Source organism: Podospora pseudocomata (genome assembly GCF_035222375.1).
Source record: "Podospora pseudocomata strain CBS 415.72m chromosome 1 map unlocalized CBS415.72m_1, whole genome shotgun sequence".
In the NCBI taxonomy this organism is placed as follows: domain Eukaryota; kingdom Fungi; phylum Ascomycota; class Sordariomycetes; order Sordariales; family Podosporaceae; genus Podospora; species Podospora pseudocomata.
The window spans coordinates 1,277,117-1,298,455 of record NW_026946363.1 but is presented as its reverse complement, the minus strand read 5'-3'; the positions used below and the strand labels follow the sequence as shown (position 1 = coordinate 1,298,455).

The window sequence follows — 21,339 nt, the reverse complement described above, 5'->3', positions numbered from 1 at the left end:
GTCTTCCACGGGGGAAAGTGAATGTGGAAGACGAGGAGAGAAAAGTTGGAAAGGGTGCAAAAGAGCAACGGTCGCGCAAAGTAAATGGGAAAGTTCTGGAGGGGTGGAGCTCCAAAAGTCTCTGAAAAAAGAGCGGTCAGCCACGGCAGAACCCCCAATGCTCAACCGCCCTTACTCCCAAACCGGCTTAGCGTCTATCAATCAGCCAGCCCCAGCGAGCTTCAGAATTTCCAAGTCGAATCACCACCACCCGCACCTCGCCGTCGTCGACAATCCCCCAGTAGTCCAGGAAGCCAGCCCGAACTCCTGTCTCTCCAGACAGTAGCTCCCCCCTACCACAAACAACATGCCTCCATCGCTCCCACGACCGGCCCTCACCGGCCTCGAAGCCGCCCTCACCAACTGCCGCCTCACCCCAAGACCAGTATCCCGGCAACTCTCTCGCTCCCTCTCGACAACCCCCTCCTACCTCCAACAATTCTTCCCCCCCGACTCCCCCAAGTTCATCACCATCCCCGAACCCCCCCAATCCTCCGAAGTCAAACCCCCCCCCGTCAAAGGCCACCTCCCCAAACCGCGCAACCTCTTCCCCACCCGCGGCGGCCACCGCAAAGCCACACCCGCCTTCATCAAAGCCGCCACCCCCCTCTCCAAATCCGAAGCCGCCGGCCTCCCCCCCAAATCCGCCGCCGAAGCCGCCCACCGCAAAGCAGCTGCCATCCGCCGCAAGAACCTCGCAGCAGGCACCTTTAGCCTCTACCGCCGTAAGACCACCCACGACAGGAGAATCCTCGAACGCTCCCAGTACAAGGTCGAATTCAACATCGCCTGCGCCAACAAGCCCGAGCGCGAGGACGAAATCCTCACCCGGTCGACAGTCAAGGCGTCCACCGCCCTGAAGGTCCAGGTCGAGCCCAGTCCACTCCGGTTCGAGAGGGCCGAAGAGGCCAGGCAAAAGACTGAACAGTTGGCTGCGCAAAAGTCAGAGGCGAGGAAAGACGCCCTTGCTCAGCTGTTTGTTGCCGCGCAGAGCTTCATCGTGACGGAGAAGCAGCTGGAGGAGAGGGTCGAGGAGCTGTTCAAGGAGGATACGTTCAAGAACAGGATTAGCAGCGCCGCTAAGAACATTTGGGAGGCTTCTGGCCCGCCGATCAGCGTGGCCACGAGACAGGCGCAGATTTCAGGTATGGCCTCTGGATTGTCTGATTCTACCAGGGCGGCGACCCAGGCGGCGGTCAGGAGGAAGTTGGTGGCCGAGGAGCTTTCGGGTGGCAAGCTGGTTATCGATGCTTAGTAAATGAGCGATCTGGGAGTTTCGAGAGCACAAGGAGAGAGATGAAGCTGTCTTAAGCAGGTGGGGATGCCTGTTTGTTGCGGGCAAACCGATGAGACTACATTAGTTACATCATGTATCAAAGCCTAGGTGGAAGTAGGCGTGTACAAATAGAATTTGTTTTGAGCCAATGTTTAACCGGCCACTGAAAAGAGCTATTTACAATATTGTATACACTCTGTTTAGCTTCTACAGAGAAGAAGAAGAAGAAGAAGAAGAAGAAGAAGAAGAAGAAGAAGAAGAAGAAGAAGAACAGGGATATGTACAAAAAGAAGAGAAGAAATAAAGAAATCACATAATGTTCTCCTACTCTACATATTTCGCTGATCAAATTCAAAATGACTATACGCCTGTCAGAACGCCGATTGCCCCTGATTCCCATCCCGTCCTTTGCTCCCTCATCGTCCGTCCGTCGTGTACAATACTACCAGTGGTACATGATATGTGTTCAAGTAATCCAAGAAAAAACATGCAGCAACAACGCAAAACAAAAACCACTCTCTACCTCACCAACTCCCGGAAACAAGACGCCTCTTGAAGATTTAGTAACAGACGAAGCCTGCAAGGAACATCATCTCCGCCTGCCGCCCACGACTATCTCCTCTCGACCAAAAGAAGATGCATAGCGGCGTAAGCCAGAATGATGAACACAACACCAAATACACCAAGATTGATGATGTCCATCCACATGGCCAGGTTATCGAAACCGAACGAGCTGAGAATGGCGGCACCAGGCACGGTAATATCGATACCAATCTTGTGGTCGATAAGAGTGAGCCCAGCGACCTCGTTCACGATCAGCGCCTCGAAGCCATAGTGGAAGATTGACAGCCACTGGAGCCAGAGAGCTGCTGGTGGAATTGCGTTGTGATTCAGCAGCAGACCGGCAAAAAGCAAGCTGAATAACATGACCAAGCTGCCAATCAGGTTCGCAACGCCATGGTCCTTGCAGACAATGCCGATGAACAGACAAATGCCTGCTGCAGCAAAGTTGAAAAGCACCAGGACCAGCATGAACACCAAAAACTTGGCTGGCTCGGCAACGAGGCCAGTCATTGGGTAGACAATCGCACCTAGCAGAATTGGTGGGATAATTCTGAGAGGGATGATGTCGAAAAGAACCTTGGCCGCAAAGTAGGTGATGGGTGAATAGTATCCATTTGCTCTCTCACGGACAAAGAGAAGCCGCTCCTGGGAGAACACGGACAAGCTGGTCAGGGTGCTGAAGCCGAACAGGGCGAGGACGAAGAAGAAAAGACCGAGTCTGTTTTGGAAGCCAGCAATATCCATCGTCAGGCCGTAGAACAGATAGCCAGCGAAAACGGCGAGGAGGATGGCGATGGCGTAGTGGGTCAACATCAACATGGGGTTCCGGTAGAGGTTTCTCCAGGTACGCTGGGACAAAAGAACAAACTGTCGCCAATATCCGATGCGAGTATATCCTCTGCCCATCGCACCAAGGTTGATGTTGGGTCCATCTGCCACATACCCATTGGCGTTTTGGCCGTTTCTGGCAGTCGCTGCCGCAACAGCCTGCTCGATTTGGTCATGCGTATTGCCAGCGATATCTGACTGGATATAAGAGTGAACGAGAATGTCCAGATCGGTTCCAGTGGTGGCGGGAGGAGGTAAATCATCAGGATCTTCCGCGATTGGGGTTGGTTGTTGGCCGGGTGCCTGGCGTTGAACCTTGTACGCTCCAATCTCGTCCCCGGCGTCCGAAAAAGCAGCAGTATCAGCTGCTTGCTTGCGCCGAGTGTAGAGCTCCCGCTCCTGCCTCAACCTCACGGAATCCCGACGCGGGCCTCTGGGACGTGATGAGCCAGCCGTAACTGTACTCTCGTCACCAACACTGTTACCAGAGATACTAGCGACCGATTTGACAGCCCGGGTGCTGCTGGGGCCGATGCTACCACCATCAGTAGACAGGGCACCGTCGTCGTAGGAAGTGGTGGAGGAAGCATGCATCGTCAGGTCGACCAAATAGTCGGCGATGTTGAAACCGGGAGGGCAGCTGTAACCGATCTGATCGAAGTACTCCTGGCACAGGTGCAGGGGTCCAGAGTAGACGGTCTTGCCTTGAGCGAGCAGAATGAGGCGGTCAAACAGGGCAACGATGTTGGATCTAGGCTGGTGGATCGTGAAGATGACTGTCCGCTTGTACGTCTTTGCCAATGTGACCAAACATTCGATGACGTTGTAGGCGTTGTAAGCGTCAAGACCACTGGTAGGCTCATCGAGGAAGAGGATGGACGGGCTGGTGACCAACTCGCAGGCAATGCTGACACGGCGCTTCTCTCCGCCCGAAATACCCCGACCCTTGCCCTCCTCGGAACCGATCAACGAGTCTCGAATGTGGTGAATACCCAACTGCTTTTCGACCTCGACGACTCTCTGTTCCTTTGCGGCCCTTCCCATGTCCCTTGGCAGGCGAAGAAGTGCGCTGGTCATGATGGTCTCGTGAACCGTGAGAGTGGGCAACATGGTATCTTCCTGATCAACAAATCCCACAGCGTTCTTGTAGTCCACATCGCTGACCTTTTCACCATTGACATAAAAGTCACCAGAAACCTGGCCACGCTTGTTCTTGCGGGCCAAGATGTCCAAAAAGGTGGTCTTTCCAGCACCCGAAGCTCCCATGATCGCCGTGATCTCTCCGGGATGAGCCATGCCCTGGATGCCCGAAAGAATATGCTTTCCGTTCAGGTTGTAGAACACGTTCTGGAAGTAAAGGGAGGCCGGCTTGTGGTCTGCCATGAGCTTGATGGCTTCGTCATCTGAATCGTCCAGATGGATAGGCCCATACTTGAACTGCCTTCTGGACAAGTACCATGTCAGGAGAATGACACCCACCAAGAAGAGTGCGCATCCTGCAATGACTCCAGCAATCAATGGCGTGTTGATCTTGGGGACCTGGGGGGCATAACCGGGGACTTCTGTGTGGTAGAGACATTCGCCGGCGCCGCAGCTGAGAAGAATGCTCGAGTCACCAAAAATATCGCTGATCAGGTTGTTCATCTCGGGCTCTTGGAAAGAGCACTTCTTGTCCTCGCCCGGTCGTTGCACACACTCGAACTTGGCAGGGCCCTTGATCAAGTTGACCAGGAAATCGCTGATGTCCACAGAGCCATTCTCGCCACAGAGCATACGGTCGGGGATACACTCGCACTTGATCTTTTCGCACTTGTAGGAAGTCGAGTTCTTCGTTCCCGAGAGGTCATAGTCGGCGGTCGAATCGCATTCTTCGAGATGGCACATAAAAGACTCCTTCTGATCAACCCAAACTGTAAAACTGTCAGCTCAAGCATTCAAAGTATGAGGTGCCACATCAGACTCACATTGGAAATCACACAGCTTCGTCTCCTTTTTGCAGTTGAAGGTGACCTGGGGGATCTGGGCGCCCAACAGGCTACGAATAGCCTTATTGGTAACATCACACATCTGGAAGTTCTCCTTCACAATCTCACCGCCGGTATAACAAACACCACCATCACCAGTCTCGGTCATGGCGTCGCAGGCTCTATCGTTGGTGCACACATTGCAGTTGATGCCGGTCCATCCATCATCACACTGGCAGGACTTGCCCTCCCGTTTCGGTCGATCAGGTCCTCTGGAGAGAGAGCCGCATACTGTGGAGCACATGGTGTGAGTACAGCCATTGCGTAAATAGTTGTGATACGAAGGGGCGCATACATGGTTCAAGACAATTGTCACCGCCAAAGCCATCAGGGCAATTGCATTTGCCGCTGTATTCGCTACAAGGAGCGAACTGACCGCACGAATGGGCTGGGAGGTTGCAGTTGAAGCTGTTCAAGACAGGTCGTAAGCATTCTGGACATGATGAGAATGGGAAATCCATTTGGGACCGAAAACCTACCATGGTGGACAGTCTTTTGGACGTCCCTCCATCAGTGCTGCCTGGACTCGCAGCATGTCGATGGACGAGTAGTTGCTGGCGGCCGAGACAGCGCATGACAGCGATAGCAGCAAGGCTAGCGCCCGTGGTATTTTGGATGCCATGATGGCGGAGGTAGGCCAGCTCGGGCCGTGATGAAGTAGAAACTCAGAGATTTGATGCGAACTGGGACTGTTGCAACAATGCGATGGAAGAAGCTTGCGAAGCTGTGGTGCGTGTTGAGATGGAAGCTGTTGAGATCGGCGGATGCTGAGCCGGCAGGCGACAAGGGCGTCAGACCAACCCCACGAAGACTCAACCACCTACCCTGGCAGAGCTTAGATCAACGCCAATGCAGAGCTTCCAGACTGGTGGGAAGCTAATGCTCTTTCACAGGTCGTCCCAGCAGGTACCTGTCATCAATGTCCAAAAAAGGCACTGGTGTTCATCAGTCAATAAAGCCTCATGTTGAACATGGCAGTGTTGAAAGAGGGAACTCTCCTGTGTGTCTGTCTGGCGCAATCGGCCTTCAGCCGTCCAACGCTCCCCAGGCGATGATGTCGCTGTGGAGAGGCACGGAGCATCCTGGAGCGGGCCTGGAGCGGTTCAATCGGAGCCGAGCCCTTCGATTGGCTGTACCGCTTTCAATGTGGATCTCATCTGCATTTCCCTGCCACGTCTTCCCAGGGGTGTCGCACAAGTGGGCGCTGCTGAAACGGTCAGCAGACTCAGGTGACAGTCACCCTAGGTACAGAGTTTATCGTTATCAGGAGCCATCAACTTCCAACAACTCCGCTTCCCCTCACATGTATGGGGCGATAGTAAACAGACTAGGGATTAATATCGATAGCAGGCCTTGAATATCGGCCCCTATGGATCCTTCCTACCTTCGAACGGCAGGTGTTTAGGATCATGGAAACTTCCATGCCCATGAGGCTCTGAGAAGTGCACAAGGTACTCTAACTCCACTAGAGCATGTCATTGAAGGGCGCAGGTCTTCATGGAGATGGGAGAAGGCGCAGAGCGACAACTTGGAAAGTAACTATATAAGTCATCAACACTCACTCTTACCTTGACATCAAAGAGAATCACAAGAAACGCCAATCCACTCCCACCCGTCCAAAATGGTCAAGATTCAACCCTTCGAAGTCGAGCAATGGATGAACAGGCTTGAAAACACACCTGGTGTCTTGAACATCGCCGAAACATGTGCAGCTTCGGTATCCATCAAAGACCTTGTTCAGCTTTGCACTGATAAAGACCTCCCAAGTCCACTTTCCACCTCCAAGAAACTGACCTATGGTGCAATCACCGGCTCTAAAATGCTTCGACAGCGTGTTGCCTCACTTTTGCACCGTGGCCTGTCCTCCCCTCAGGCTGATGCCACTTCGCCTCTGACATCGCCTCTTCCTGCCGAGAATATCATCATCACCCAAGGAGCTATCGCAGCCAACTTCCTGTTGTTTTACACCCTCGTTGGACCCGGTGACCATGTTGTCTGTGTCTACCCGACGTATCAACAGCTATACGCTGTGCCGGAAAGTCTTGGGGCTGAAGTGTCACTCTGGGAGTTAACGAAGGAAAATCATTATGTACCTAACGTGAAGGACTTGGAATCGTTGGTAAAGGAGAACACCAAGGTGTGTGTTCCCGACCGCCTTGATACCAACCCGTGCTGACCCTGACCAGATGATCGTCCTCAACAATCCCAATAATCCCATGGGTAGCACCACCCCCAAGTCTGTCCTTGAAGACATCATTTCTTTCGCAAAAGAAAGGGACATCATTGTCTTCGCCGACGAGGTCTACAACCCTCTCTACCACTCCCTACCCGACGGTCAGACCGCCCCTCCATCCATTCTCACCCTGGGGTACAAAAAGGCTGTTGCCACTGGCTCCATGTCCAAGGCCTTCTCTCTGGCTGGCATCCGAATAGGATGGGTAGCTTCCCGCGACGAGAGCATCATCGAAGCCGTGGCTCATGCTCGGGACTACACTACCATTAGCGTCTCGCAGCTTGACGATCAAGTCGCGAGCTATGCTCTATCGGAGCCAGTTCTCGGACCTCTATTGGAGAGGAACATGAACCTTGCCCGGACAAACCTCGAGATTCTGAGCAAGTTCGTCGAGAAGTATCACTCAGTGTGTTCGTGGGTGAAGCCTACGGCTGGGACAACCGCCCTGGTACAATTCAGCAAACGAGGCCTGGTACCGGTTCATGACCCAAACTTTGTCTTGGATGTGTTGGACAAGACAAAGGTGCTGTTTATGCCAGCGAGTCCGTGCTTCGGGCTGGCAAGGGACTTTAAGGGGTTTGTGAGAATAGGGTATGTGTGTGAGACCGAGGTCTTGAAGGAGGCCCTGGAGGTGCTCGGTGGGTATTTGGAGAAGTTTTTGCTTGAATAGAGTAAGCCGAGTTGGCTCGAGTGAAGACACGGATGAATGGAAAGCGAGCTCATGGACTACCTATAGTTGACTGGTATTTTGATTGGCGATGGATGTCTTGGTTATCTTAGAAAGAGCCCTGCAAGGTCCTTTTTATGGAGGAAGGTGCCGAAATCCGGTGAGATGAACCACCGGTCTCATGAGCCTTTGAGCGTGCTATGTTGTGTTTACGAGTCCACCAACCATATAGCATCTAGTTATGTCATGCCGCTAACAGGCATCCCTAAGGGGTAGCTAATAAGGGGCAGGATTCGGCAGGCATACTACAATGCAACAGCCAAGGTCCATTTATTGCAGCTGAGGCTTTGAAAGCCGTAAGACTGTAGTTGAGAACACAAGATCGGCCTAACTATGAACCAACAGCCTTGTGCTAGTGTCATGTAAAAGGTTACAACTCCACACGGAACGAGTCTCGGTAAAGACCATGATGTTACCTTGTGCTGATGTTGATGCCAATAAGACGGCGTGACACCAAGGCCGAGGCCTCAACTGCAAGAGAAGCTTCATGATCTCGCGAGTATAAAATCTGTCGAGGGATGTTGGCTTGGAGACACGTCCATCAAGCTCAGTCGCATCACATCACAACCACTGACGGCACAACTCTCACAACCAACCCAAACCCAACTACTCAATCACGCAAAAATGAAGCTCTCTTCCATCCTCGCCATCACCCTCGCAGTCGTCGCACCGGCTGCAGTAGATGCCGCCAATTGCAAGACCGGCTTGCACTATTGCGGATACGTCCTTCTTCGCAGAGGTATTGCCTTTCCCATCCTCTTGAGGTATCCAGATTCCCCAGGTTCAACGCTGACACTCTCCTACCTAGGCAACTACTACAACCAAATTATCGAAGCCCTCAAAAAGGCAGACAAGTCCACTTCCTCGGCCTATGTGAATCATTCTCTCTTTTATTGCACGGGTGGGAGCAATGGCAACATCAAATACCAGGCCAAGTGCAGCAGCTGTGTTGACGGTGGAGATGGGAAGAGTGATCACTGCTGAATAGGCTGAGGCTGTTTAGATTTTCATCGGGTCTGAGAGCAGTCAATCAGAAGGAGTACTTATAGCATCAGGTGTTTGGTCATTCATATCTCCCGAGTCGTGTGCCTGAAGTTGAAGCTTGATGAAGAATGCCCTGTCGGACATCATCCCTGAAAAGACCCCACATTCCCCAGACAAGCAACGTCATGGGGCGCTAAGGCCGCGTACCCCGCTGTTGCCAAGAGATCCATGGATTGCTTGATTCTTCACTGGGAAATGGGAGGAGCTCCCACCGCTGGAAAAAGCTCCGACCCCACTGAAGCCTGCTTTTCGGTGTAAGTGGAAGCATCCCGTCATCTTTATTTCGGACGCCAGGAACGGCTTTGTTTGCTTCGCTCTTGTTGCTTGATCATGGACTAGCTGATGTCAGTGACGACCTTCCCTCCCAGGATTTCCTGGCTCCGAGGGGAGGCCTGACACGCTGAATAATGGAAGTTCGTTTTTCCGCTTTCCCTCCCGAGCCCGACCCCCGGTGACGAAGTCCTGTCACAGTCAACATAATCAAATGGCTGCGTGCCAACCTCGGTCACTCGCTCGCCTTTTTGCCCGTTTCCCTTGGAGCCCCCCCTTTTTTTCTTCTGGTCTGCTTCTAGTGACCTTTTCTGGAGCTGTATAACGCTGATCCGGCTGATCCGGCTCGTCGAACATTGCCCGAGACCGAGTTGGTGCTCCCTTCGATGTATTTTGGCCCGATTTAAGCTCTCTTGGTTTCGGCTCCAGGTGTCGCCGCGGGCTGTGTTGTGTCCCTGAGCCATTCGCAGTCAACCTCGATCGATACCCGCGCGCCTCGTTTGCGTCACCATCATTGCTTGTGTCTTTCCTGGGCGGCTCCCTCTTCTGGTCAACTGTTTTGGCGACTATTTCAGTACACGATTCCGATCATAGAGCCAGGGACATCTTTCTTACAACGAGTCAAGTATATCGCATAGCTAGGAGTCACGAACCGCAGTCATGAGAAGGGGGGCTGGCATCATCGCCGCGGGTGCATTGTTTGCTGCGACTACGTTGGCACAACGAAAGGATGGAGTAGTTCAATGGGGCATTCAGAGGCGACAACCGCCACCAGAAACCTACACCAGAGTACGGAAGCGCGCTTCGACGTTTGAGGAGATCATCACCAACGAGGAGGCCAGAGGAGGTTATTTCGCTACCTGCAGGTTAGGAACGCCGGGTCAAGACCTCACGCTCCAGTTGGACACAGGAAGCAGCGATATCTGGGTTCCGGATCCGACGGCAAAGGTCTGCTCCAAATCTGGGACTGAGGGTTGCGCATTGGGAACATGTACGCTCGGACTCCCTGACCTGACTTCTCGATCATTATATTGACCTTTTGAGCAGTTAATCCCGACCGCTCCAGCACATTCAAGGTTGTTGGACAGGGCGACTTTGACATCAACTATGTCGACGGCAGCTCTTCGAAGGGTGACTATTTCACCGATGTTTTCCAGATTGGCGGCGCAACATTACAGAACATGACTATGGGCCTTGGTGTCAACACAGACATCGCTTATGGATTGGTTGGTGTTGGCTATGCGTTGAATGAAGCCATCGTGGGGACCACGCAATCGACAGCTTCAGTTTACCCCAACCTCCCCGTCAACATGGTTAAAGAAAAACTGATTAACACTGTGGCGTACAGTTTATGGCTCAACGATCTAGGTGGGTTCAGATCGCAGCAGCTCGTCTACGTGCTCAGCTACTGACCGTAATAGACTCGAGCTCGGGCAACATCCTTTTTGGTGGAATTGATACCCAAAAGTACAAAGGGGATCTTACACGCATCAATATACTGCCGACGACGCAAGGGCTCTACACTTCTTTCGCTGTTGCCATGACTTCCCTGATAGCAGTCAGCCCTAGCGGCCAGGATACGCTCACGTCGAAGGCCTTTCCCATGCCTGTAGTTCTTGACTCCGGCACCACCCTCTCTTACTTGCCTACTGACCTTGCCCTGCAAGTATGGAAGGAGGTTGGGGCTTTATATTCGCCTGACTTCGAGCTTGCCGTTCTTCCATGCGATATGCAAAACAGCGAGGGGTATTTTTCGTTTGGATTCGGCGGCCCCAGTGGTCCACAAATAAATGTGTCGATGGATGAGCTAGTCCTCGATCTCACATCTGGCCGAGCACCGGTCTTCAACACTGGCCCATACAAGGGCATGGATGCCTGCGAATTCGGGATCCAGAACTTCAGCTCTGCTCCCTATCTCCTGGGCGACACGTTTCTCCGATCAGCGTACGTTGTCTACGATCTCGTCAACAATCAGGTTGGGCTTGCTGCCACCGACTTCAACTCAACCGAAAGCAACATTGTGCCCTTCCCTAGCTTGAGCGCCCACATCCCTTCGGCGACTATTGCTCCAGACCAGAGTCAAGCGACCATACGTCCGTCAGTCACCACACCGGCTTATGCGGCCAGTGCTGGTTTCACGGACAGTGCGGGTGTAAACGGGTCCGAGAATGCTGCGTGTGGTCTACCACCTGCTCTTGGAGCAGCACAGCTCTCGGTGGTGGGCTTATCGATGGTGTTTGCGATGCTTGGGTCTGGGACGTTCTTGTTGTAGGCAGCGCAACGACTATTACGTTTCGGGCCATGAGAAGAAGAACATATTTACGATAACAATACCCTCAGAATCTAGGTTGGCTATCAGGATTGGTGGTCTTTGTGTTGATTTATATACGCGGTAAAGCATGACTTTGCTGCTGGTGTTGGTTTTGCGATCAAGTACCTTGTTTGGATTGAGATAGAGGAGAGAGCAAGACAAAAAAGCAACAAGAATTTGCGTTAGAATTGTAGATGTAGATAGCTACCTGGAAATTCAGCTAGGATTGTCTCGAGTTGTTTTCTAATACAAAAGCCTGGCCAGAGGTACCTAGGTGCATTTGAGAGGTGACTTTGGGGATGGCTTCCAGGCGTCAAGTTATGTTGGCCTATGAGGTGTAAGACCATGACCCTTTCCTCCTTGGTTGTTAAGTCGCACCTTCCAACAAGAACTGACCCCCACAAGTTAGCTCACATTCCGTCTCTAGGGGAGCGGGTGTACGCGTCATTTTCACCTTTACATCCAGCAGTACCGACGGACCTAAGCATCCAACGTCGACCTCAAACGTTTGCGGGCAGCAGCCCCTGACATGCTATTGGGGGCCAGGACAGTTGGTGGTGACCCCAAAAGCCAAACCAAATTCAGTCCCCAGCTGGTTAGCAAAATAGCGGGCATACAGGTTAGGATCGCTGTTAACAGTTGGGGGCTGGTGACCGTTCGCTAATCCCAGGCAAAATGTAGGACCAAGTTCAAATGCCGCTCGAATCTATCACAATACAACCGAAAGTTACATCGCCAGGGACGTTGGCCCCCAAGGTTATACAAAAGTCAATTTATACCACCCGGCAATCCAGCCTGCGCCGCAGACCCTATATGATGGCGTCTAGAACATGGTGCCCTTTTGAAGCTGTAAAGTTCCTGGACTAAAATGGAATGGAAGCCATACCTTGTCGAGGACGGAACGATGCCGTCGTTATTAAGTATAGTTTCTTCCCGGCATGCAATGAGCAAGATGTGCCCTCTCTTCGAGCGCTCAACCCTTCCACAGGATGAGAACCCTCCATCATGGCCGCCACCACAGAGAAATCAGCTCGAAGTCGGCGAAATACAGAAAATGATATCCCGGATTACAAACCCCTGCCGCTCCGAATTTCTTTTTTGGCTACAGTCGTTCTTGTCCTCTGTGGCCTCATCATTGCCTTGGAGAGGCTGCTTCACTCGCTTCCACACGAAGACAGCCGAACGGAGATACCCCAAGAATTTGGCTTCATACCTGATCCGAGAGATCCAAAGCCGGCATTTGATGTCCTGAATGCATTGTCACCTGAGGCTCGACAGAAGTTCTATGGGCTGCCGGTGGAAACCTCCCTTCAAGATGACCCTCCAAGCAGTACAAGAATGCCGGATGCGACAACGACGTCTTTTCCAGCTGAGTTCAACAAGAGAATGGCCCCAGATCCCCGCCCACATACCAGCTACTATGTGAACACCAACGTGATCACCACCTATGTTACTTGGGCTAATAGCTGGTACGGCCATCCAGATAACGTAATGGCCAGGACGGCGGTATTCCCAGGTGAAGAGAAGCCAAACGAATGCATGTATAACTACCAGGGCGTTATCATAACAACAAATAGCTCAGCGTGCCAGGTCATCATTGCACCTGATCCTTTGACCACTCCGCCACCGGGCTGGAAATCACCTCGTCAAGGTATTCCTGGTCTCTGGTTTTCCGATGAATGTGTCAAGAGCTACGACGATTGGTACAAGTCTCAGTTAGCCACGATCCCTGCTCCTCCGCCAGGTCCAGCGATACCGTACCCAAATGCTTTCATGAAGCGATTCTTACGGTGCTCGTGGCATGGCGAGCCGCGTGAAGAGACAACCAGTACCCGGTACGATGTCAAAGAGCCATTACCAGAGACCTTTCTCAATTACTACGTTGAATGGGACGTTCAGAGGCAGATGGAACGCCTTATTGTCAGGCTTCGCTTCCCGGGACGGCTTTATCCTGGCGCGGGCCTGTACCTTTGGGGCGAACACAATATTGGCGAGCCATCAACAACTTCGAGTGTGACGCTATTGCCATCGCCTACTAGTACAAAGCAATCGACTTTTGAGTCTGTTGATACATCGACTTTACAGTCCGAACCATCCATGTCTCAGTCGAGTTCAACTTCGGAAACAACTGCCACAGAAACAGTCACGAGTTCAAACATAGCAGTGCTCCCAGTAACAACCTCGGATTCAGAGTCGAAGGCGGATGGCATGCCAGCTTCGGTCACTTCACCCATCTTCATTCATAGCTCAAAACAAACCTCACAGTCAGAACCAGCTTCGATTCTGGAGACGAAGATGGGCATTATACGGGACTCCAGCACGCTTCTGTCCTTATCTTGGAGCAGTCTAAAACCAACACAGCTCCAGTCAGCTTCAACGGAGCACTTGGAAAATCCGAGTAAATCTACAGCTTCAATTTCGACGTCTACTTCATACCCCACAACACCATTCGATTTACGTTTGACCACGAGCGTACCGTCACCGGTCCCGCATCAACTAGAACCCTCTGTCAAATATGTCCTCGTACCCGTCAACGTGTACGTTGAGTCAACGACCCAGTTCACGATGTCTGGTCAGATGTGGATAAAAAGCATTGTCCATACGTCCACGAGCAGCATCCTCATCGGTGTCCCGGCGGTGATGGTGATTCCAGCAGTAACAACTTTGACAAACTCTAATGGCGTCCCAACAAGCACGCAAACCGACTTCCACGGCGAGCTCTATCTCATCAACACTCTCACGACCCTGACGAACGCTCGTGGCTCCCCAACGCTCACCGCAACAACGCAGGTCCCCGCCACCTCTGTCATCACAACACTCACGGATGCCGATGGCGTCCCGACAGCAACAGCAACCAGCTTTCCGGTATGGCCCAACTTGCCCAACTCCACTGCCGCCAATCTCATGCTTCCGAATCGGGCGAGCTACTTTACGATTTACTTTTTGCCTATTTTGCTTACGATTTTCTTGCTCATTCCTGTTCAGGCGATTGATGCCGAGATCAAGCAGCTTCTTCCTTTTCGTCTTTTGACTAAACACAACCCTCCTGCTGGCGCAGGTGTAGATGCTTTGGTCATGCAACCTGGTCGTATAAGCGGCTGGAAGTTGCTATGGCGCTATGGCGATCCGATTTCCCTCATGAGCGATCTGGTTGTTTTATGCGTGGCAGGGCTGATCTCTGTGTCGGGAGAGACGGTGGGACTGAAGCTACGGGGGAGCTGCCTGAGTGTGAATCTCAGTACTTGTTTTTTGACTGTGGCGGTTTTTCCTGTGCCGGCGAGGGTGGCGGAGGGTTTGCTGGGGGGGTTGATTGTGTTGGTGATGGTGTTGGGGTTTATGCTTGCCAGGTGGAGGACTGGGACTGCGGCGGATCCGAGCAGTGTGGCTGGGGTTTGCGCGTTGTTGCAGGTTGATAGGACCAGGGAGGTGTTGATGAGGGGGATGGAAAGAAGGGCAGAGGATGGATTGGATGATTCGGCAAAGGTGGAGCAGTTGTTGAGGAGAAACTGTGAGGGGTTGAGCTTTCGGCTTGGGAGGTTGGGAAACTGGACTGGAAAGAGGGCGCATGATTATGGGATTGTTGTTTCGTCGGTTTCGGTAGGGGGTCACAAGAACGGGAAGACCAAGATGAGGTCTAACTGTGAGATTGATGGCAGTGATATGATTCTGCCGGTTGAGAGGGCTGGTTTGCGACAGATGAGGCGGGCCAGGAGTGGTTTGCCTGTGAAGAGAATGACGTTCTATGTGCCGGGGAGGGAAAGGACTTTCCAGGGAGTGCTTTTGGCCTTCTTTTGCGGCTTACTGATTCTTATCCTTTACTACGAGCTCACCGAGTATGAGGACCTCCAGGAGTCGGCGTTTGAGTGGTTCATGGACAGCCAGGGGTTTGGCGTGAGGATGTTGTTTACCGGGCTTGGTGTGGTGCTTTCGTTTATGTGGGATCATTTGTTTACGAGTTGAGTCTCTCCCTGCCTGCTAACAACTTTCAAGAGCGAACGTTGCTGACGGCGTGGTACTTGCTAGCATTCTCAAAGAGGCGTATCTACCAACGTATGGCGCAGAAACAACAGCCAGCAGCGCTGTCGGTTCTTGAGCCCTGTCCCAAGACTGTATTTACAGGACTGTGGAGAGCGGTTCGTCAGAAGGATTTGATGGCTGGGGCCGTTGCCTTTGCCGGGATACTGTCCAAGTTTGTACCGGCTTTACTGTCGAGCATTCCATTTTCTTCGGCTCAGACGTGGCAGACGCATGAGATATGTACTTGGACGACGGTTGCGCTGCTTATTGTTCTTATCTTGACTCTATTCAGCTACATGTGGCTTGTCAAGTGGCCGCATATGCCAGCGGCGCCGGATTCGTTGGCGTGTCAGATTTACTATGTGTGTGATTCGGCGATGCTGAGGGATTTTGAGAGGTTGTCTATGTTGGGGAGGAGGGAGAGGGATCGGAGGGTAGAGAGGATGGGGAGGATGTATCGGTTTGGATGGATGACTGGTGTTTCGGGGGAGAGGAGAGTTGGGGTTGATTATCCTGAGGGTGAGCAGGGCTATAGGATGCATGGGTTGGGGGGTTGCGGGTTTGGGACCACGGGGGGGAAGTGAATATCTAGACAACTGTGTGAGTCGTGAGCAGCGATAGTGATAGGCAGTCGAATAAAGCATGACATGACTTGTGCTTGGGGTGTGTAGGTGCCTGAAGCAATCACCATCATGATAACTTCAGTCCCGAATCACATCATCTGTATGGCTCTTGTGTTGCGAGCGAGTTCCTAGCAGGCAACGGCATAAGAGACCTGCAAGGTACCTAGGGTCACCAGACGATTGGAAACCATCAGAATACTACATCAACCTTCATTCCCTTGGGGCCCCTGTCCCGAGAGTCGGGAAGGACCAACGGCAGCTTTTGGACCCCGCCAAGTTACATGTAACCATGGATTCCTTCCCTCTAAGAGCTCTTGCCTCGAGTATTGGTTACACAGCACACAACTTCTCTACTACCGCGCCAGTTACCTGCCGTTTGTCTCCGCTAGTTGGGAAGCCACGACTGCCTATCTTGTATGAAAGTGGGGGAGGGGGGATTAAGAGAGTTGTTAGTTAGGGTCAGGTTTTGACAAAATCGGGTAGATTCGTGCAACTTTCTCTTGGCTCTAAGCAAGGACTGACTGAGATCAACCGACCCATCGCCAATGAATAACACCGAGATCCAATCCAACGCCGACATGGGTGGTCAATCCGAGGCGGTCGAACCGCTCCTGGGTACCCCCGGGGGTAAACAACGACAGCAGCAAGAAAAGATACATCAGGCCTCCACGCTCCTCCCTTTCAAGGCCCGTCTCTTCCTCCTTCTCGTTTCTCTCGTTGTTTGTATTTTCACCTTGCAAAACGCAATACACGACCTCGAAGCTCTCGGGAAGATCAGCAACATGCTTGCGTCCGTTGACGAGCTGCTCGCTCTTGTTTTGACACTTCTCTGGGTTCAGCAGAGTTGTGCTGCGCCTTCTTGTTCAAACGGAGGAGGCAAAAAATTCCCTTCACTTCTCAACGCGGAGATTCCGGATTTGATCAAGGGGTTGGATTCGGGTCTATTTACTACGGTTGACTTGGTGAACGCTTACATCGCACGGATCAACGAGGTTAATTCGACACTCAAGGCGGTCACACAGATTAATCCCGATGCCTTGTCCATTGCGGCAGACCTGGACGCTGCTCGGGCGGCGGGCGACAAAAAGGGACCTCTTCACGGTATCCCGATTCTATTGAAGGATAGTATTGGGACTTTTGACAAGATGGAAAATACCGCCGGGTCATACGCCCTTGTTGGAGCAAAAGTGCCAGAGGACAGCACCGTGGTGGCCAAACTCCGGAAAGCAGGTGCGGTGATACTGGGGAAAGCCAACATGTCCCAATGGGCCAACTTTAGAAGTTTCAACTCGAGCAATGGGTGGTCTTCGACCGGTGGGCAAACAGAAGGGGCTTATTTCCCAAAACAAGATCCCGTCGGTTCCTCCTCCGGCAGCGGTGTGGCCATTTCCATTGGTTTGGCAGCTGCCTCCCTGGGGACTGAAACCCATGGTTCAATCATCGCCCCGGCCCAGATGAACAACCTTGTTGGCATCAAGCCGACTGTAGGCCTGACCTCCCGCCACCTTGTCGTGCCTATCAGTGAACGCCAGGACACCATAGGGCCCATGGCCAGGACGGTCAAGGACGCCGCATACCTCCTCGCTGCCATAGCCGGAAAAGACTCAAAAGACAATTACACGAGTTCTATTCCCTTCGAAACGCTCCCTGATTACGTCTCCGCCTGCCAACTCGGCTCCTTGTCAGGTAAACGAATCGGCATTCCAAGAAATCTGATCCCAAGCCCTCTGCCGCAATCATTCCAATACATTGTCTCGAGTTTCAACACCGCCCTTGGCGTCCTGAGAGAAGCCAACGCAACGATAATCGACGACCTGTACTTGCCCGGTCAGGTCCTGATGAACCTCGGCCCATATCAAATGCATGTCGTAAACGCCGAATTCATCTCCGCACTCCCAAGATACTTTGCCTCGTTGACCAGCAATCCAGCCAATCTCACCGACCTTCAATCTCTGATAAACTGGACAAAATCTCACGGACACCTGGAGCACTATCCCGACCGAGATGTCGCTCGCTGGGAGGGTGTTTTGACCAATACCGGCCACGGAAACGACTCGCCTTACTTCTGGGGTAATTACTCTGCCCAGATCTATGCCGCTGGCCCGCAGGGAATTTTGGGAGCGCTCAAAAACCATTCGTTGGACGCCTTGGTTATCCCGACCTGGTGGTCCGCTACCATGCCGGCGATGCTGGGAACTCCAGTTGTGACGGTGCCGATGGGGAAACTGCCGAATGATGGAAGTGTGGTTGAGGAAAAGGACCAACGTGGAGATTTGGTGCGTTGGGCAGGGAATTTGCCCTTTGGTATCAGTTTTGTTGGTGAGGGTTTCAGCGAGGAGAAACTGATTGGGCTGGCGTATGATTTTGAGCAAAAGACGAAGGTGAGGGAGACGGTGAAGCCGTATGTCAAGCCCAAGACGGAGTTGAGAGATGTGGTTGCAGAAAGGGTGCAAAAACAAATTGCCAAAATCGCTGGGAAGTGGAGTAAAGATGCTGCCGATGGGGTGTTTTGAGCTGAATGATGATGCGGTGTCTGTATTGAGTTGAGAGACGCTTTTTGTAGCAGCCCTGAAAGAATTTTACCAGGCAAGAGCCTGATTTCCAGTCTTTGCTACAGCAGGCTGGTTCCCTTGTCTGCTGTTCTCCTCTTCCTGATCGTACTCATGTCCCCTCTCAACACCCTCCTCATCTCTCAAAACATTCCAATCAAGTCCAAATCTCTCCCCTTCCCGCCTGACAATCGCATCCCACTTTTTGATCAGAGGGTGAGAAGCCGCCACATCCGGGAAGAGCACCTCCCCGCCGCTTTCCTCGTCACCAACGGGGTAATTCCACGTCCCGTCCTCACAAAACCAGTCCTTGGCAAAAACACTTCTCACGTCAAGCTCTCGCCTGGCTTCGTTGAGAAGGACCTCTAACCGCCCCCACTCTGCGGTTTCCCATGGCTGAGGTGGAGAAGTGGAAATAGACTGCAGCCCAAAAGCAGCCACGAAGCCTTCGATGATGCCTAGGAGGATCCCGGCCCGAGAGCCGATGTTGGCTCCGAGGGTGAACCCCTCGTCGAAGCCGGCTTGGACAGAGGTAGATTTAGCGTGGGTGATGCCGTCGATGTAGCCGGTTTTGGAGTGGAGAGTTTTGAGGCGGTTGATGTCACGTTCTCTTTCTGATGAGGATGAGACGGTGGTGGTAGAAGAGGGGATAAAGTCATTGTCTTCATCGTCGCCCCAGACGTCGTCGAACTGGCCGTTTTCGGGCTCGGTGTCGTCTTGGTCTTGGTATGGGCTGGGGGCTGGGTGAGAGGACATGCTGGGGAAGATGTCTTGGTTGTTGGCGGTTGATGCTCTTGTTTCGTCGGGGTGGAGGGAGGGATGGCGGAGGAGCATGGTAAGATTTTTAATGTTGGAGAGGATGAGTGAGATGGGTAGTTGATGAAAACGGGGGTGGGATTGGGGGATTCAAGGTTGGGAAAAGGTTGGGAAAAAGTTGGAAAGGGGGAAAATTTTGAGTTCAAAGTGAATGTTGAAAGCGAGCCGGCTTGAAGGCAAACAAAAAAGCTAAAATAAATTGATGCAGGTGGAGGATGTATTTGCTACATGCATAACCCTAACCCTCTCACAAGTGAGTCAATTGCTTTGTAATTGAGTTGAGGCGGTTGGAATTTGGAGTGAAAGGTTCATCCAAGAATGCAAGAAAGAAAATCTCGATGAAATGGTCTGGATGGGTGCCTAATGGATGAAATGTTGTGCTCCGTCCTGCCTGTTCACATACCTTATGCAGGGTTGCAGGTTCAAGGTTGGCCAAGGGATTGGAGGTGGTCGACAGGTGTGGTGTGTTTGATATCCATATGTGTATTCGCTGGGAAAAAAACAATATTGTAACGCTATTTGCAGAAATCATAGAATGACGCATTTGGATGGCAATCCGCATGGTCCGCCTTCCTCCTCCTTATCCTCCTTGTGCTCTGGCACTGGCTCGGCCCTCGTTTGCCTTTCCCCAGCTGCAGGGGCACTGGCAGCTGCTGGAGCTGGAGTCTCAACGACAGCCGGTGCAGGAACTGACTCTCCCCCCGATGAACCCCCTTTCACCACCTATTAGCCACATGCCGTCCCACTTCTCCCACACAAACACTCACGATGGTGATTTCACGCACTGAAAGCCTTGGCGACCGTCTTGTAAAACTCCTCGCCCTGGATGGTGGCCAGCTCTTTCTCCACATCACTAGGCTGGCGAGAGCCGTCACCACCAGCGAAAGTACCCGCTCCCCAGGCACTACCACCGCGGACCGCATCCAGGTTGGTCAAGATGCCGAAGGCCTTGGCGTATCCGAGGGGCACGTAGATGATGCCGTGGTGGGCGAAGGTGCTCATGGCGGCGAGAGCAGTGGACTCCTGGCCACCTCCCTGAGAGGCAGTGGAGATGAAGACACCGGCGTACTTGCCCCAGAAACCACCGGAGCTCCATTGCTTGCCGGTCTTGTCCCAGAAAGCCTTCCATTGAGCGGGGAAGTTGCCGTATCTTGTTGGGATGCCGATGAGGAAGGCGTCATATTGCTCGAGCACGCTTGGGTCTTCGAGGACGGGGACATCTGTGGCCTTGGGAGGAGCGTACATCTTGGCGAGGACCTCGTCAGAAAGAGTCTCAGGGACCCTAGGTGTTTCACTGTTAGCATGTCTCATGATCTGAAGTGCAGACAACTTACTGGTAGAGATCGGCAGTGCCGCCAGCCTTCTCGATACCGGCCTTCTCAGCCTCAGCCAACTGCTTGATGTGGCCGTACATCGAGTAGTAAACAATTGCGATCTTGGGAGCCATGTTGACTGGTTATGTGGGTATATATTTGACGTTGATGGGTATCAAGTGGTGCTTGGAAAGATCAAGGCGTGGGTATCAGCTGGATGTTGGGAATGATAACCAAGCTGGATAGGCAAAGAAGAGGGAGGAAGTCAAGTCTATATATACATACTTGTCAAATTGACAGCGGGAAGGGATGGGGTACTGCCCAGGGAAGATCCCGCGTCAAAGAAGGTCTCAGGTTAGACCCCCGTGTTGCGGGTACCTCATCTGCATTTGTCGGCATTCGTCATGATCGGATAATCAACCCTGGATCAACGATTGCTGGCGACCGACAGAGGGGCTCGATGTCTAGTAACGCAACGCCCAAGAGGCGTCGGTGTAGCACCGAAATTGGTCCGGCTCCCCCTCCCGACGGGCCTGTCAACACGTTCGAAATGCTTCCAAAACCGATATCGCGAATGCCATGTTTAGCATTGTCCGCATCCGGTCTCTGCACAAGTTATTGATCCATTACCAAATATAGGATACTCAACGTCCAGGACACCCTGGAGTGCAAAATAGTGGTATCCCACACGCCCGTAGCTGATGT

At 52.5% G+C, this 21,339-nt stretch overlaps 9 protein-coding genes across 9 annotated transcripts; 6 read left to right on the top strand and 3 right to left on the bottom strand.

Moving 5' to 3' along the window:
• Positions 1-346: 346 nt before the first annotated feature.
• Positions 347-1,294, top strand: QC762_106470 (uncharacterized protein; the record flags this gene model as incomplete). Its single annotated transcript, XM_062885043.1, has 1 exon — positions 347-1,294. One exon carries the CDS (start codon positions 347-349, stop codon positions 1,292-1,294), a length of 948 nt encoding a protein of 315 aa, XP_062747974.1.
• A 633-nt stretch (positions 1,295-1,927) lies between these two features.
• ADP1 (FAD-dependent urate hydroxylase) lies at positions 1,928-5,782 on the bottom strand (the record flags this gene model as incomplete). The annotated part of the gene is made up of 4 exons (XM_062885042.1): positions 5,211-5,782; positions 5,027-5,139; positions 4,672-4,962; positions 1,928-4,617 (listed from the first exon to the last, which is right to left on the bottom strand). The coding sequence occupies exons 1-4, from the start codon at positions 5,351-5,353 to the stop codon at positions 1,928-1,930; spliced, it is 3,237 nt and encodes a 1,078-aa protein (XP_062747973.1). The 5' UTR covers positions 5,354-5,782.
• A 49-nt stretch (positions 5,783-5,831) lies between these two features.
• Positions 5,832-7,634, top strand: QC762_106450 (uncharacterized protein; the record flags this gene model as incomplete). The annotated part of the gene is made up of 2 exons (XM_062885041.1): positions 5,832-6,868; positions 6,918-7,634. The coding sequence occupies exons 1-2, from the start codon at positions 6,353-6,355 to the stop codon at positions 7,632-7,634; spliced, it is 1,233 nt and encodes a 410-aa protein (XP_062747972.1). The 5' UTR covers positions 5,832-6,352.
• A 681-nt stretch (positions 7,635-8,315) lies between these two features.
• On the top strand, positions 8,316-8,756 carry QC762_106440 (uncharacterized protein; the record flags this gene model as incomplete). Its single annotated transcript, XM_062885040.1, has 2 exons — positions 8,316-8,430; positions 8,500-8,756. The coding sequence occupies 2 exons, from the start codon at positions 8,316-8,318 to the stop codon at positions 8,673-8,675; spliced, it is 291 nt and encodes a 96-aa protein (XP_062747971.1). The 3' UTR covers positions 8,676-8,756.
• Positions 8,757-8,986: 230 nt separating this feature from the next.
• Positions 8,987-11,277, top strand: QC762_106430 (uncharacterized protein; the record flags this gene model as incomplete). Its single annotated transcript, XM_062885039.1, has 3 exons — positions 8,987-9,996; positions 10,053-10,373; positions 10,427-11,277. Exons 1-3 carry the CDS (start codon positions 9,666-9,668, stop codon positions 11,275-11,277), a joined length of 1,503 nt encoding a protein of 500 aa, XP_062747970.1. The 5' UTR covers positions 8,987-9,665.
• Positions 11,278-12,321: 1,044 nt separating this feature from the next.
• On the top strand, positions 12,322-15,951 carry QC762_106420 (uncharacterized protein; the record flags this gene model as incomplete). Its single annotated transcript, XM_062885038.1, has 2 exons — positions 12,322-15,271; positions 15,340-15,951. The coding sequence occupies 2 exons, from the start codon at positions 12,322-12,324 to the stop codon at positions 15,915-15,917; spliced, it is 3,528 nt and encodes a 1,175-aa protein (XP_062747969.1). The 3' UTR covers positions 15,918-15,951.
• A 550-nt stretch (positions 15,952-16,501) lies between these two features.
• Positions 16,502-18,469, top strand: QC762_106410 (uncharacterized protein; the record flags this gene model as incomplete). Its single annotated transcript, XM_062885037.1, has 1 exon — positions 16,502-18,469. One exon carries the CDS (start codon positions 16,502-16,504, stop codon positions 18,467-18,469), a length of 1,968 nt encoding a protein of 655 aa, XP_062747968.1.
• Positions 18,470-18,535: 66 nt separating this feature from the next.
• YAE1 (Essential protein Yae1, N terminal) lies at positions 18,536-19,339 on the bottom strand (the record flags this gene model as incomplete). The annotated part of the gene is made up of 1 exon (XM_062885036.1): positions 18,536-19,339. One exon carries the CDS (start codon positions 19,337-19,339, stop codon positions 18,536-18,538), a length of 804 nt encoding a protein of 267 aa, XP_062747967.1.
• Positions 19,340-19,781: 442 nt separating this feature from the next.
• On the bottom strand, positions 19,782-20,768 carry PST2 (flavodoxin-like fold protein; the record flags this gene model as incomplete). Its single annotated transcript, XM_062885035.1, has 3 exons — positions 19,782-20,034; positions 20,089-20,603; positions 20,656-20,768. The coding sequence occupies 2 exons, from the start codon at positions 20,766-20,768 to the stop codon at positions 20,099-20,101; spliced, it is 618 nt and encodes a 205-aa protein (XP_062747966.1). The 3' UTR covers positions 19,782-20,034; positions 20,089-20,098.
• Between the last annotated feature and the right edge of the window lie 571 nt (positions 20,769-21,339).